The sequence below is a fragment of the Castor canadensis genome, chromosome 7 (assembly GCF_047511655.1).
Source record: "Castor canadensis chromosome 7, mCasCan1.hap1v2, whole genome shotgun sequence".
In the NCBI taxonomy this organism is placed as follows: Eukaryota; Metazoa; Chordata; class Mammalia; order Rodentia; family Castoridae; genus Castor; species Castor canadensis.
Window position 1 is genome coordinate 9,838,214 of NC_133392.1, and position 16,539 is coordinate 9,854,752.

The window sequence follows — 16,539 nt, forward strand, 5'->3', positions numbered from 1 at the left end:
CACAAGTGTCACCAGGGAATAAGTTCTTAATTTTATTACCTGAATTAAATAATTTATCAAAGTAATAAATAGAAAAAAATTAATGAAACTTTATTGTGCTTCCCAAGAAGTTTCTCAGTCACATGGAATAAATTTTTATTGTGGAGATAAAGAATTGTGATCTTTGTGTTTATTTTTAAAAATCTGATAGGCTATATCCATGGCTCTAATTCTTCACTCTCTGCCCCCATATCCACACCTTTTATCTTAGCACTGCAAAGTTTCTTTAGTGAGGAGATAGAGTTTATTCTCTGTCCCTTGACTTTGAGCTTGGACGTGTGACTTGCCTTTACTACTGGCAGGTTAGTGAACACGATGTGGCAGGAAAGCACTCCTGCAAAGGCTTGGCTAGCTTGTCTTCTGCCGTCACCACGATCAGCACATGTCCAAGCTAGCGCACTGTCTCAGGAGGATGAGGAGAAGGTTATGGGACATAGTTGAACTTCCCAGAGGAAGTGAGCCCAGATCAGCTGAGTGGCAGGTGCATAAGTGAGCAGCCTGCCCGGTGCCTGCGGGCCAGCTGCCTCTGGCCTTACTCTTCCAGCATCATGAAGGAGCAAACAGTTCTTTCATGCTAGATGCTGCCCCAGGGGTACAGCCCATGCTCAGATAGACTTGATCATGAGCTCAGAAGACAGATGCTTTCATCCCAGAGGGCAGTAGCATCAAGCCCTGTCCATGTTGAAGGCATGATCCCAGCAGGAGGCTTCCTTGCAGATGTGCCTATAACAGCTCCTCCATCCGGTTAGAGAAGCCCAACCATCAGTCACGATCCCTCCCAGAAACCCAGGGATGAAGGTTATCCTGAATGGCTGCTTCCTGTCATGGCCTTTGATTCTCCCTACCTGTCTGGGTTCTTCAGAGCTTCATCAAAGTCTATGCTCAAAGTCTTGCACATCTGGGAAAGTGCCAGCAGGTCCCCAGAGAAAGGCCGCTTGGGGAACCGCCACCGATTTGTTGAGCCTACAATCCGGCGCTCTAGGTGAGCTTGGCGCTGCTTAGTAATCAAAGAAAGAGAGAAAAATCTCTTAACCTCACCCAAATGTCAGATTTTCCAAATTGCACAGTAGAAAGAAAATCAACACAAAATTTTTAAATGGGTTAGCTTTTTGATGCAGCTAACATCGCTCACAGGGCATCTTCTCAAAGGAAGGATGCTATATTCCACAAACCAAGGATCTCGAGCTACAAAGTTGTCTGGAATTTATGGCAGGAAGTGCCAGAGCAGGTCAAGGAGAACAAAGGTCTTTGTAGGTAGCTCTGAAGAATCCACAAGCAGGAATATGTCATGCTTCAAGTATTGCTCTTTAAGTACTCATCCTAGCGCCATCAGGCAGATGCTAAATGGCAGAGATCTTGGGGAGGGACATGGTTTTTGGTGGTGGTGGAGAATACACAAAATGTAAAAGTTACAATTTTATTCATTTTATAGTGTACAATTTAATATGTTTACAGTGTTATGCAAGCATCTCCATTCTCTAGTTCTAGAACATTATCGTTACCCTCCAAAGAAAGCCTGAATCCATTAAGCTGTTACTCCATATTCCCCACTCCTGGCCCCTGGCAACCACTAACCTTTTCAAATCTATACATTTGCCTATTCTGGATATTGCATAGAAGCAGAATCACATAATTTCAGTCTGGCTTCTTTCAACTCAGTATAATATTTTCAAGGTTCATCCATGTGTCAATACTTCATTCCTTCTTAGGGAGGAGTAACAGTAAATTGCGTGGCTTTACTACATATTATCTACTTATCCATCGGTTGATGGACACTGGTTTGTTTCCACGTTTTAGTTATTTGTGAATAGTGCTGCTAAGAATAATCATGGATGAGCTTTTACTTGAACACCTGTTTTCAAATTCTTTTAGTTTTATACACAGAACTGCTGCATCTCTGAGAAGGGGCTTTTACTTAGAAATTTTCTTGAGGCCTCAAGGAGCTTCATCCACTTCCCTGAGGGAGCAGGAGAACACCCAGTATGGAGATAAGGCTCAGAGTGATGACTCAAAGAAAGCTAGCAAGAGACACTCACAAGGAATGGAATGGGTATAATTGATCCTAAGCCACACAGGCTTAGTATTTGGCAACTCTGGGCAACCTTGAGCCTCTTAGTCCACATGTAAAATGGGACTGACGATGGTGCTGACCGTGATGGGGATGGTACTGACAGTGCAGGTCCTGATGATGGTGGCAATGGCTATGGTAATGGTGATAGTGGTGACAGTGATAGTGGTGATGATGGTGGAAATGACAGTGACAGTGATGGTGGTGATGAATTATCTTACTCTCAGAGTTGTCAAAAAGATGAACTAAAATAAAGTTTGGGGAACGTGCCTTAGCACAGTGCCTAAAATATGGTGAGTGATTGGAAACTGTGGAAAGTGAGTCTAGATGTCGTCCTCATGTCATGTGAGGTGCGCTCAGTGGTTGGCCCAGCCGTGGGGCTGTTTTCTAGTTTCTGGATGGCACTGCCTCAACATCTTCTTTCAGCAGAGTCAGACAATAAAGTTTGAGGCCCTCCGTGGTGCAGAGCCCGGGCTCTCCTGGGAACTGAAATACTGCTGTAACCCACTGCTGTCCCCCTCTCCAGTGCGTGCTTTCTTGTGAAGCAGAGCTACTTACCGAACTCAACATTTTCATGAATGTAGTGGAGATGGCACAGCAGGAACAACTAGAAGACAAAAAAGCCAAAGTTGAAATTTTCAATAAATTCCTTAAGGATCTCCAAAATATTATGGCAGAGACTGGCCTAAAGAATCTCTTCTTTTTTCTTCTTTGGTAATGCTGGGGTTTTAACTCAGGGCCTTGTGCTTGTCTATGCTCTACCCCTTGTGTCACACCTCCAGCTCCAAAGAATTTATATGATGCCAGAAAAGTAAAATTGAGTGAGTCTCAAATGTGGGTTATTTATCAAATTAAGAGTATAGTCAATTTTTATTATTTATTTTATTTCAGTGCTGGAGATAAAACCCAGGGCCTTGTGCATGCTAGGCAAAGTGCTCTACCACTGAGCTACACCCGAGCCAGATATCTAGTTTTTTAAAGGTACATAAGTAGATGGCAATTCTCTGCCATCTTGTTGGAAGAGCAGCTCAGATAAAGCAACACAGGAGCTAACCTATGGCTCTTAATGTTTGGCCAAGGGGATGAAGACCAAAGGACAGCTGAAAGTAGGTCGATCATGTATTCACATTTGGACCAGGAGACCAAAGGGGTGATATTATCGATAAGCCTAAACAACAGGTATAGCCAGGGACTGACCTGGACAGTGGAATTCTGGCCACCTTGACTTAGAGGCCATGAAAGAGGATGAACAGAAAGATTTTCCACTGTCTCTGAACATGATCAGTGCAGTTTACATGCACTGTTTATGTTTGTGTTTATTACCTTCCCAAAAGTTCTGGCTATTTGCATTCCCACATTCCAGCACTTTCCCCCACATCTTCTCAAGCACTGGACTTTATCATTATGTGTATTTTTGCTGATCTGGTGAGTGACAGATGGTTTCAGATTGTTCCTTTAATTTGAACTTCCCTGGCCACCAGTAAGGTTGAGCATTCTTTTATGTATTTATTGTTCTTTTTCTTTTCTTTTCTGCAAATGACGTATTCATGGACTTTTCCCATTTCTGTGGAGCTACTAGTTTCCTGAGCAGCTCTGAAGCACTCTCTATATACAGAACTACGATCACTAATACATGCTATGAAAGCTCTCCCAGTGGAGCACTGATTTTTGACTTTATCTATATTATACAAATTATTTAATTGGAAATGAAATATATGTCAAATGTGTGCATGTGTGTATTTTCTTTGATCATATCTAATTTAAGAATTAGTGTCAATAATGCGAGTCTACTCCCTGTATAGCTATCCTTATCTCAACTAGCAAAAACCCTTGTTCCTTCCTATTATTGCTTATATTCTCTCTACAACAAAATTAGAAATAAGGGCAAAATAGTTTCTGCTGGGTATTGAGGGGGTGAGGGGAGAGGGAGGGGGTAGAGTGGGTGGTAAGGGAGGGGTTGGAGGCAGGGGGGAGAAATGACCCAAGCACTGTATGTACATATGAATAATAAAACAATAAAAAATTAAAAAAAAAAAAGAATTAGTGTCAAATCAACCTGGACTGCTCAGTGACAGAACACCTGTTTAGTAAGTGCAAGGTCCTAGGTTTAACTCCCCAGCAACACACACACATCAATCTATTTTTCTTCATAGCTAGGTTTTCACACTGCACAAGGAGGTTATTCCCACCCCTGGGAAATATATAGTTACTTCCTTGACCCTTTTTCCACACAGGGGACAGAATGACTTTCAACTATCCAACTTAAAACCTTTACCTAGCTCCCCATTCTCTTAATATGACCCCAACTCCTGATTATAGTGTAGAAGAATCTGAGGAGGAAGGAGAGCGCTCCATGCGATGCAGAGCTGGTCAGCTGGTGGAGCACACCAGCTAGGACTCTGACTCCTACAGGACCAACTTCAGTTTAAAGGATGCTGGGGTTCACCCTGAGCTACCCCCACTCCTGAGTCCTTTGACTCCATACCCAAGAGTCTTATCAACTCATTATGAACCCCAGGGATATCTCAGTGGCCTGGAAATGTATTTGTCTTTTTCTTTCTACCAGGTAATATGCCCTTAAGTGAGTTTTAAGAATTGGTTCCTAAGTCCTTCTGGAGGAACAGGAGCTGCTTATGATAGTCCCTTAGCTCCAGCACCCCCTGCTGCCCAGCCAGGATTCCCCAAAGCTCCTTCTTGCCACTAGACCTGATGGAACCAAGTCAAAGCAGAATCTATCCATCACTATGGTGCCCCTGTTTGTCTCCAAAGTGGATGAAAAGTACCAGTCCTCCTTACAGTTAGGAAGCCCGTTAGCCTACCATGTAGTGTTCACAGGGGAAGTGTATGGAAAGGAAGCGCTCCCATTACACTGGTCTCTGAATTACAGGAGAGCTGGAGGCTGGTCACCTTCCGAGCTTGAATTCTGAAAGTGCTCATGACATCTGTGGCTCACCCTTTTCTTCTTATAGGCCAAGGTGCTTTGGTGAGGGAGCTTGCCTTTAGTTTCCTTGGGTCATTGTGGGTACCATGGCAACAGCAGGGAAGGTTCCAAGCACTTTCTGTTCCAGGTTCTGGTGTCAGCACAGCCTGGGACTGTTTCCGAGGATCCACTTGGTCATGAGAGGGGAGGCTAGGCTCTCACTGGAGCACAGGCCAGACATCTCATGGAGTCAAACTGGGGTACCAGGTACTTCCTCCCCAGCCTCTCTCCTCAGGGAATGGTGCCATTCCTGTTTCTCAGTGTGGTGCCATGTTTCATTTCAGTACCTGGGGCCATCTGTGGGGAGTCTCTAAAAGGGCCTCTGTGAGGATCCATCCCCAAATCCTCAGGCCTCAGCTGCAAATGAGTTTGACTAGAAGGTTCTCAGATATCTCCCAGCTCTGGCATTCTGTGGTACTTTATTTCTAGCTTTCTGGGGTATTTTGTTTGTTTTGTTTTTGTGGTATTGGGGTTTGAACTCAGGGCCCCTTCTTGCTAGGTAGGCATTCCACCACTTAAGCCATGCCCCAACCCTATTCTCCAGCCCTTTTTCTAGATTTCTGTATCCCGAAGTGTTTTAACAGAAACATTTCAAAAAGAACTTTTACATTATTGAAAGCTATGCCTAATGAAATCCTTTGTTGATGAGTAATTTATACTCTGTCCTCTCTGGGAACTAAGAATTGCCTAAAGGTCAAAGACAAGACCAAGAACCTTCATGTCAGAGGCCAGAGTGGAACATCCCTGTGTCTTTTAGTGGAGCCTCTACCTCAGACTAGGAGAGGAGGAGATGGAGACCACATCAGTCACACCTACCAGGAACCTTGGTCCACAAAAATCTGGACCACTACCCCTGGGCTCACAGAAAGTCCTGGTACTCCAGTGGGAATGTGAAATCAGACAGCTTGTGAAATCAAGGACTGGCTTTCTCACTGGCTTCATTTGTAGCCTCTCTTGAGTCATGTAAATTCTAAAAGAAAAGGAGGGTGGCTGCTGTGTCTGCCTATAACTGTGTTCTAGAAAATATAAAACACTGCATAAGTTGAAAGTACCTCTAAACTTACCTCCCTCCTTGGCCCCACCTTCTGTGATTCTGCCCCTCCTGTTGTCCACATTCTCTTTGCAGGGCAGTTGACATGGAGTCTTCTGTAAATGGCTTACTCATCTCTGCATTCTAAGAGCTGGACAATCAAACTTGGCCTTTAGAAAGTGCTCCCCATGTCTCTAGAATTGGTTCACTGGATGTGTCACTCAACCACCACTAGTCTTTTGCATGTGGGTGAGCATTGCCTTTGTTCACACCTGTTCATGCATGTGTACCATGCATGCACATGTATGTGGTGTCTGTGTTTGTGTAGGCCATTCTTTTGGTGTTTGTACCTAACTTCCAAGCCCTCATTTGAGATTGCATTCATGTGTACATGCATGTTAGGTACATCTTTGGCTGTTCAAATAACCCTCAGGGGTACACTTTGGTTCAGAGCAGTATCTCTGGGTGGTTCATTGGATTTGGGATTTGGGAGCAAAATGGGAAGGGGTTCATGGTAGCTCACAACTGACCCTGCTGCCTGCCACCCAGCTGGAGAGCAGCAGATGCTCCTAAGCACATAACTAGTAGAAGCACAGATTTGAAGTGAGGTCTAAAGGAATCCACTACTGCTTACTTCACAACCTAGCACCTCTGGAGAGGTCAAGAGGAACAGGGAGGGGTGCTTAGGGGGAGAACTTGGTGGGAGAAGAACAGGGATGGCAAGGAGCTGAGGACACTGACTTTATTTCATTAGGATCCCGTTCAGGGCCAGCCTGCTCTCTCCTGATCCCTGGATGCAACAAGAGGCAGGAATCAGGCTTCCAACAGCTGCTGCAGGGGCCATGGGAGCCAGAGGCAGGACCTGTTCTCCTGAGCCAGGCCATGGAACCTCTCTCACATGTGAAAAACAAAGAATTATTGGATATTTTCATTTACAAATGCAACACATCTATAGCACGAATTCAGAGGCAAAATATTTTTACAATAAAAACAATTTGAATTTCATAGCCAAAATTAATCATTAATGTTACATGACATTTTGTGCACACACATACACACACACACACTTAAATGAAGTCTTACTCTACTTACTTTTTCACCAGAATTTTTCACTTAATGTGTTATAGACATTTCTCCCACATTCTGCGTGCAATTGTTAATGGTGACATTGTGTTTCTTGGTGTGGAACAGATGGTGGTTCTGTGACCAGCCCCTCAGATGGACATTGGTGACTCAAGTTCCGCAGTCAGGTTGTGTTCCTCAACACAGGAATGACAGAACTCACATGGATAGCCACATGGTACACACACTCATCTTGAATCTTTACTCTTCCGTAACCATCATGGTGTACTCTGCCCCTCCCCCCGAGTCTGGTCCACTGCTTCCCTTCTAGACCAGTGCCAGGACCATGATGTGTGTGTATGTTTGTAAGGGGGTTTCTAAGCAAAAGTCTGCACAAGTTAACAGATTTGCTCTATCTACACTGCTTCTTCCCTCTCACCCCCAAACCTTCCCCAGATAATTGATTGTCCCAGGAATGTAGGGCCTTACGTAGGATTTCAATTAAGTTTGAAATGCATGGCCCTGGACCATCTTGACATCTTACCTGCCCTCTGGGGCTACTAGCCACTTCTGGGGCTACTAAGAAGGTCCTTGGGTTCCTCCTAGTGGCCACTCTCAGGAAGAGTCCCAGTGTACGACACTCCCCACAACCCCTAAGCAGAACCCTTGGCTTTGACTGGGTCCATCACTTTCTGCAGCACCCGAGCTCAGGGATCCAGAGCCTTCAGCCCACTCCTGGACTCCTTAGCACATATACCCCCAATGGAGATCTCAGGAGCTGAGCTATAAGCCAAACTCAAAGACAACAAATATACATAAATGGAAATTGCTCTAGCACTTTCCCTCAAAGCACCTACCCGGTGATGCACAGGGTGGGAGGGAAAGAGAAGAGGGCATGTATAGCCCATTTTCCAGCTTTTGGGGGGTACCCAAGGGACTTTCTGTCTCACCTGACTGGGGACACTGATGCAGAGCTGGCATATTTGGCATTCCTAGGCAGCACTAACAAAAGACAGTTGGTGTCTTTTAGGGGAAGGGGACAGTACTGGGGTTTGAACTAAGGGCCTGGTGCTTCCTAATCAAGCACTGTAACACAGGAAGAGCTGTCTTCTTACTGCAGCACTTGCAGGGCTACAGACAGACATAGGGGAGCAAGAGGTTGCAAGCGCCTAAAGGGAAACCGGCAGCCCTTTTAAATTGGGGAAATCATGTGCACAAGCCCAGAGAAGACATCATCCCTGAAGAAGATGGTGAAGTCCCCAGAATCATTAGTCAGGATGATTGATGAAGATTCTTCCCCATATAAAGCTAGTCTGTAAGGACTGTGAAGAGGTGGCTGCTTATTCAAAAGAATGAATAGCAGAAAAAGAAAAAGAAAAATAACCAAGGAGGCACATGGAGAAATAGAAGCATATAGCTCAGTGTAAGGAATAAATGAACCTCCAAAAACTGACCATAAAGAAAGGGAGATGAGTTACCTGACAAGGAATTTAAAATAACCATATTACAGAAGCTCAGTGGGTTACAAGAGAACACAGATAGACAAATAAAAAAATCAGGAAAACGCTGCAAGAACAAACTGCAAATACCAGGGAAGATAGAAAAACTATATAAAAAAAGAACCAGGGCAGGGGGCAGAAATGGTCCAAAAACAATGTATGCATATATGAACTAATGAATACAAAAAATAAAATTAAAAAAGAACCAATTAGAAATTCTGGTGCTGAAGAATACAGTAACTGAATTGAAAATTTCACTGCCATTCAGTAGCACATGTGTGTGACCAAGGAGAAGAAAGAATCAGTAAACTTGAAGACAGGTCATTTAAAATTACTGATTCAGGGAAAAGAGGAAAAAAAAAAGAATGAAGAAAAGTGAAGAAAGCCTAAGGACCTCTGTACACCTCAAACAGACCAATACAAGGAGGCTGGAGGTGTGTCTCAAGTGGTAGAGTTCCTGCCTAACAAGCTTGAGGCCCTGAGTTCAAACCCCAGCACTGCCAAAAAAAAACCAAAAAAAAAAAAAAAAACAGACCAATATACATATTATGGGAGCCTCAGAAGACGAAAAACAGTAGAGAACTTGTATGAGTACATAGTGCCTAAAATCATCCCAAATGCAAGCGAGGAAACAGATACACAAATTCAGAAAGCAGAATGGTGGCTCCAGGGGTGTAGGGGATTGAGGAAAAGTGGAGTGGTTCAGAGGGTATAGAGGTTCAGTTTTTCAAGACAAAAAAGTTCTAGAAATCTGTTATACAACAATTTCCATGTAGGTAATAATACTATAATATACTTTAAGAATGGTTAAGATGACACATTTTGTTGTGTTCTTTACTATAACAAAAATATAACAATGTTAGAAGGAACAGAAATTGTTAAATAAATGCTTTCATTTAGATTTCAATTTCAATGAAAGAAAGAAGGGAGGAAGGGAGGGATGGAGGGAGGGAGGGAGGAAGGAAGGAAGGAAGGAAGGAAGGAAGGAAGGAAGGAAGGAAGGAAGGAAGGAAGAAAAGAAGGAAGGAAGGAAGGAAGGAAGGAAGGAGGGAGGAAGGGAAGGAGGGAGAAAGGTATCTCAGAATCTGCCCAAGGCCAAGGATTAAGTGAAAGGAGCAATTCTTACAGTTGATGTCACCTCCTCCGCTTGTCCCATGCAGAGGACTGATGGCCTGCCTCTCCTGGAGTCAGCAATCTGGGATGTGAGGTATCTGCAGGGGTGATCCTTGACTTGGCTTTGGGTTCCTCAGATCTCACACCCAGGGGCCAAGCCCCAAACTTGAAGGGAAATCTCCCAGGACTTCCCCCCGCCCCAGTCATCAGTGACTACCTCCATCTTTTCTCCCTCCCCTCTCGTCCACTCTGTCCTCAAAAGGTAATCTTAGGATTGCAGTAAAGCACCTCTAACTTCAGAGCCCAAGGATGTGCTGAGCTGAAAAAAAAAGCTTCAGATTCCAACTTACTTGGAAAAATGAGGTTCCTAACAGATGCTGATATTTTACAGCTGCTGAGAGCTTTGGATAGGGTCAGGTGCCTATTCCTTTTGCAGTCTCACTGACCCAGCAAAACAAAATGACAGTCCTCTGTAGACAGACATCCAGCGAGTGAGCAAGTGTGATAGGAAGTAAATGTAAAACCCTTGAGGAGTCCTACAGGCCATGTTCCTTCCACAGCCCTGCAGTAAGTACAGGCATGGAAATGGGCCCAGAGAGGGTACATGACCTACCCTGAATACACAGCCAAGACATGGCAGAGCTGAAATCCTGGGGTCTGACTCAGTGGGTACTGGGCGTGAGCTCTCCTCTCCACCTCCCTGCAAGTCTCCCACAAGCAAATGGAGAAGGCAGGAGGCAGTGGACATCTCTGCTCCAACCTCTTCTTGTGGGCCTCCCTCTGCCTCACACCCCTGCCTCACCTTGACATACCTTCAGGATTTCAAGGAAAAAAGCCAGGTGAACAGAAAAACACACTGTGCAGTGCCCACAGTAAGGCAGCTCAGCTCACAGACAACGGAGCCGCATCCCCAAGGACAGGACCACATCTTGGCCAACACCAGGGCAGCAAGGAAGCTGAACATGAGGTGGGCCTGAGGTTGTGCCAGGCCTAACTGACAAGCAGAAAGACAGCCTCGCAGAGGCCAGATTGGGTAACTCATAGGGCGTACATCGCCAAGGGCGAGGAAAACAGGTATGTAGGGCACAACCTTAGAGAAAGGTCATCTGACACTGGACCTCCCTGATCTTAATGGAGTTCATATCCTGGGCTGCAGGGGAAAGCACGCCATGACATCCTTTAGAACCTGGAAGCTGGCCTGGCCCTCACTGCTGGGCCTCGGTCATAAACAATGTCACAGGACCTCAGAGTCAGGTCACTCCAGTTGTGGATCAAGAAAAAACAAGCTGGTGGAGTAGCTCAAGTGGTGGCCTGCCTAGTAGCACCAAAAAAAAAAGAAAGAGAAAGCAAAACAAGACCACCCCTTCAGGACTAAGGTAGAAAGAAGAAAAATAGAGGAGATGAACCAATTCGGGTTATAATACATATATACACGGAAATGTCACAAGGAAACTCTCTGTACAGCTATCTGAAACAAAAATCAGATTTTTTTTCTTTTACAAAATCGGAGAATTAGGAGGGGGACAGAACAGGTCCAGCCCTGGGGGGTGGGGTGGTACCAGTTGGCGGGGAGGTGGAGGAAGGGCGTGGGAAGGTGAGTATAGTACAAATACTGTGCACACATGTGTGTGAATGGAATAAGACCTGCGGAAACTGTTCCAGAAATGGGAGCCGGGATAAAGAACAATGGAGGGGGTGAGTTCAAGGATGGTATGTTTGATATATTGTAAGAACTTTTGTAAATGCTACAATGTATCCCCAGCACAAGCCAGCCCTTCAGTGTGTCTGAACACAGAACATAAACACCATCTAAACCACAGGATGCCAAATTCCAACCTGTCCTGGCTGCTTGTCCAATGCAACTCTGCCTCACTCTAGTCCTCTCTCCCTCTGGAAGATTCACTGAGACCTGATCTCAGAATCACCCTTGTTGTCCCTGTCTGCCCCTCACAGCATCCAATTTGGAGCAAAGCTCTGCTTGCTTAACCCCTCCCCAATCACCTTTTCCAAGCTCAAATCCTACACTCCACCTTCCCCAGACCCTGCTTCCAAGGTTCCTTGTAGCGCCCCTTGGCGGATGTCCTGCCTCACCACAAGGAGCAATAATCCAAGTGTTCCCACTGGAGTTTGGCTAAAGCACAGTGACACCTTTAGCCCAGATGATCTTAAGATTTCAGCCAAAAGGAATACATTCATAAGAGTATATAAAGACACTCACACAGCATGCAGAACTATAAAACTCTGAGCACGACTCACCTCCCATGGAATGCCTCTATGGCCATTCAAAAGGAATGGCCATAACTGGCCACAACCCCAGTTAGCTGAGAGGCAGAGATTGGGAGAATTGATTTAAGGTCTAGTCTAGGCAAATGTTACTGAGACCCCATCTCAGTCAAGCTGGATGTGGCAGTGTGTCTGTAATCCCAGATATGAGGAAGGAATAGGTAGGAGGATCCAAGTTCAGGCCAATCCTGGACAAAAATGCAACTTTATGGAAAAAATAACTAAAACAAAAAGGGCTGGGGGTATGGTTCAAGCAATAGAGAGTATGCCTAACAAGTACATTGAGCTCCAGAGACGGTGCTGGGGCAAGTGACAGCTATTGGCCAACAAGTGACTGTGTTGCTGAAGAAAAATAACTGGATGGGGCAGAAGAGATTCTTAGAAGCTGAGAAGCAAAATGTCCGCAACAGCACTCTTTGCCTGGATTAACACAGGAAGCACTCAGAAGCTTTCAGCAGCTGGGAGCCAGTGGCTCACGCCTATAATCCTAGCTACCCAGGAGGCAGAGATCAGGAGGATGGCGACAAATAGTTCATGAGACCTGTCTTGAAAATACTCAACACAAAAAAGGGTGGTTCAAGTGATAGAGCGCCTGCCTAGCCAGCGTGAGGCCCTGAGTTCAAACCTTGGTACTGCCAAAAAAAAAAAAAAAAAAAAATCTTCCAGCAGTTCTCAGTTTCTAAGCAGGGCTCAGAGAGGTAGAACATGTCTGCTAAAGAGAAGGGATGGAAAGACATGGCCAAGGTGCCCAAGGCCCCTAAGGAAGAACTGAGCACCTAGAACCCTTCTACACAGAAAATAAGAAGTGCTAGGATCCCAGTGTACCCAAGGTCCCCACCCCATCCCACAGAGCTGAGGCTGCCCAGGGGTGTCCAGGGTGGTGTTGGCCCTACTTGGCAGAGCAGCCCTGTGCCTGGGGAAAGGAGAGACGACCAAGCAGAGAACCTGAGGACTACTTTTCACACTTTGACCCCACACCACACATTCCGCTGGCACACACATGTCCCTCTTCCCCAAAATATGCCCATATCCTAATCCCTGCTCCCTGTGAATGTGACCTTATATGGAACAGGGTGCTGGCAGATATAATTGTGGACACCAAGATGAAATCATTCTGAATTTGTATTGGGCTCTAAGGTGGATGATGGGTGGGTGACTGGAGACACAGAAATACAAAGAAGGGCACGTGAAGACACAAGCTACAAGCCAAGGGATGCCAAAGACTGCGGTGACCACCAGAAAGCTGGGTGAGAAGCAGGAAGATCTGTGCCATTAGAGGGAACGAGCCTCACTGGTAACTTTGAACACTGAGAGAATAGTGGTAGGTTTGTGGGAGGAAATGAAGACCCCTTTCTACCTCATCATTCCCTCACCTGTCACCCTGTGCCCTGAGGTTCCTGAACTGGTCAGGAGACCAGAAGGAGTCCAACAGCAGGCCCACTGCTAAGTGGCTAATTACTGCCTCATTATGAGAGGTTTCAGAGTTGATCTTTACACCCCAGGGAATGGGGCAGGAAGAGTGACAGCTGTTACTTCCTTCACTCAATGGAAGGAAATAGATTTTGCCTGTGAAAGACAGGCTTTGAAAAACAAAAATTCAGTGTCTCCACTTAATAATTTAAGCAGTGAGTTGGTCTTTCTCATTAGCGTTATCTTACAAAGCCACCATAATGAAGGAAATGTCCTTTAAATCAATGGATAAAGAAATGAGCTCAGACAAAGAAAAGCAGAAGGTCAAATCTGATAGTATTTCACAAAGGTGAGGTAAGACTCAACCCTTCCCAGAAAATAAATCACAGCCACACTCATTGCCAAGATCCAAAGAAAAAACTTTATTTACAGTAGAGAATTTTGTTGGAAACATGCATTTTTTTTAAAACAAATTAGCAAATGCAGGTCAAGTTTACACTCCTTAAGGCAAGAGTCCCTATGCACGCTGTACATGCTCATATGAAATCAAATGCTGCTCACCCTGGGAATCCGGGTACAAAGGGCAAGGCCAAGGTCAGCAATTTGTCCTTTACTAGAGAATCAGACAATCTCCCTGATACAGGAACTCTGAGGTCCACTTGCTATGAATCAGACTAGGAGAATGCAAACCAATAGCAAGACATCCCAACAGCCTCCTTGGTTCTGCACACAGCCAGATCAACCCTATTTAGAAAGGAAATACAGTAGTGCATACAAACATGAAAACAACCTGTCCGTGTAACGGGAAGGACAGCTGACGGTCATATTGCACGCAACGGTCAAGTCTGAGCATTTGGTTCAAAAGTTAGCTCTTTCCCATTTTGGCAATCAGTTCATCACAAATCTTGGTGAGTTCTTCTATCTCCTTATTCTGAAAATGAAGACAAGACATTTATGGTGTTTGAAATCAAGTCAATCAGGAGAGCTCTTTGGGGGATGAAGTCTATCCAGCCTCTAGGTCTCCCCCAAGTGACGAGAGAAATGACTGGGAACCAAGCAACATAGAATATAGCTCAGCTCTAGTTGGGTGACCATGGGCAAGTTATAGGACCTCTCTGAACCTTGGTTTCCTTATCTTGAAAATGTAGGTGATAATGTCTGAGGATTAAATAAGGTAAGAAATATACAGTCACCTGGCACAGTGACCAGTACAGACTAGAGGCCTAACTAGTATGTCTCTTGTTCCACTCTCCCCCTCTGAAGGATGCGGTCTGGGTAAGGATGGTCTGGACTGAGAGCTCTTTGGTAGCTCTTAAGAAATGGCACAAGGAGAGTTAATCCCTATGTGGACATAGGGGTTGTGGAGAGGCATGGCAGGTGCAAGGTGGCTTTGAGGTGTTCTTTGAGCCACACCTTGACCTTGTCCTGGAAGCCCAGGTGAGGGCAGCCAGTCATATGTTTGTCCAGCTCTGTCCTGTTAGAGAGGATCCAACAGGGAGAGATGTTCGTCTCAGTAGACATGGTTCTGCTCAGGGATGCTGAGCCCCAAGGCTGCCCTTGTTCAGCCAAGGGGGCTGGGTCTTTCTGGCATTCTGGGTATATTTTGTAGCCAGCTTTTCCTGAGGGTCCCTGTGGGAGGGGAATCTTCACCAAAGTCTGTCCCTGAGGCAGAACAGAGACCATTCCCTGGAAACCTTGGGACCTCCTGACCATGTTCCAGGCTAGAGCCACTGCTCTGTTTCTGGGACACGACTCCAGTGCCAGCATCACTATGTCTGGGAAAGGAATAACCTTCTGTAGTGGAGGGGACACACATCCCCACCAGCAGCTGTCCCAAAGCTCTGCCTAAACACTGCCTTGGCCCACAAGTCACTCTCTGAGGCCACAGCCCAAAGAGTGAGATGGCCTGCGGGAAGATGAGGCTCTGAGTCCTGAAGTCACTAGTACTGCCACCACAGTCCTTGTTGGGCCACCAACAGTGAGTTCGCATCTGATTGACAGCCAGGTACCGTGGCTTCCTTTAATTCTCAAGACTGTCCTTTAAAGGAAGCCATTTTTATTCCTATTTTCCAGTGAGGAAACTGAGTCTTAGCGGTTAGGCACTGTGCTTAGGATCACACAGCCAGTCAGCTGTAAGCACAGCTGGAGCACAAATTCAAGTCAGCCTGGCAACTACAGTCACCCCCTGTCCACAAGAACTAGCAGACATCTGGGCCCTTCTGGCCCTGACATTGCCCATTCTTTGCCTCAGCCAGGTGCCTCTGCCAGGGTCTGGGGCAGAAGTGGGGGGGGTGTTCTACGCCCACTGTCCAGTAAGCACATTGAGTGCAAAGGTTCAAGTACAAAATGCCTGGCACATCACAAGTGCTTAACAAAAATATTTGACGAATGAATGTTGAAAAGGAATGACAGATGTAAATAAACATGTATGCAGGCTACAATTCCAGGAAAGGCAGAAAGGAAATCAATTTCAGGGCTGGCATTGAACTGGATCTTCCAGAGGGAGGCTGCGCATGTACACTCATGAATATGAGCTTGTCGAGACATGCCACCATGGTGCTGGTGCTGCTCTGCCCAGTCTGCCTCCATTATGTGATGGACTGGCCTCAGCCTGAGAGCACCAGCCCCACCCGCCTGGAAACCCCACCCTCATCCTGTTACCTTCTGCTCCAGTGTTCTTTCCAGAGCGTCCACTCGTAGCTGCTCCTTCCGCAGGCTGGCCTGGTAGGCAGCCTGCTCCTGCTGGGCTTTGCCTCGAACCTGGGCAATCTCAGCATTGGCCCTGTGGGAACAGGTAGCTCTAAAATTATACCTTCAACCATAGGTAGCAGTAGCTCATCACAGGTGCTTCCCACTTCCCTCCTCCCAACTATGGGCAGGGAGCGGGAACTAGCTCCAGCCCCACCAACTCAAGCCAGAGCACAGAAGCCCACAAGAACCCCACAATGGTGAGGTACTCTGGGTACCCTGGATGTTGCCATGTGTGGCCTTCACTTATCACAACGGATGCTCACGGAGAGTGTGGCCCTGGCACGAGTCACACTGAAAAATGTGC

At 45.9% G+C, this 16,539-nt stretch overlaps 2 protein-coding genes across 8 annotated transcripts in view; both read right to left on the reverse strand.

Moving 5' to 3' along the window:
- Btbd16 (BTB domain containing 16) overlaps window positions 1-1,067 on the reverse strand; it is a 45,425-nt gene extending 44,358 nt beyond the window's left edge. The window contains exon 1 of the mRNA XM_074078158.1: window positions 885-1,067. Coding sequence (XP_073934259.1) covers window positions 885-937 — 53 coding nt within the window. The 5' untranslated portion in view covers window positions 938-1,067. The remainder of the gene's footprint in view (window positions 1-884) is intronic.
- A 12,819-nt stretch (window positions 1,068-13,886) lies between these two features.
- Window positions 13,887-16,539, reverse strand: part of Tacc2 (transforming acidic coiled-coil containing protein 2) — a 194,902-nt gene continuing 192,249 nt past the window's right edge. For all 7 annotated transcript variants that reach the window (XM_074078162.1, XM_074078161.1, XM_020171766.2 and 4 more), the window contains 2 exons: window positions 16,146-16,266; window positions 13,887-14,415 (listed from right to left, as the gene is read on the reverse strand). In XM_074078162.1, the coding sequence (XP_073934263.1) occupies window positions 14,350-14,415; window positions 16,146-16,266 (187 nt within the window). In that variant the 3' untranslated portion in view covers window positions 13,887-14,349. The remainder of the gene's footprint in view (window positions 14,416-16,145; window positions 16,267-16,539) is intronic.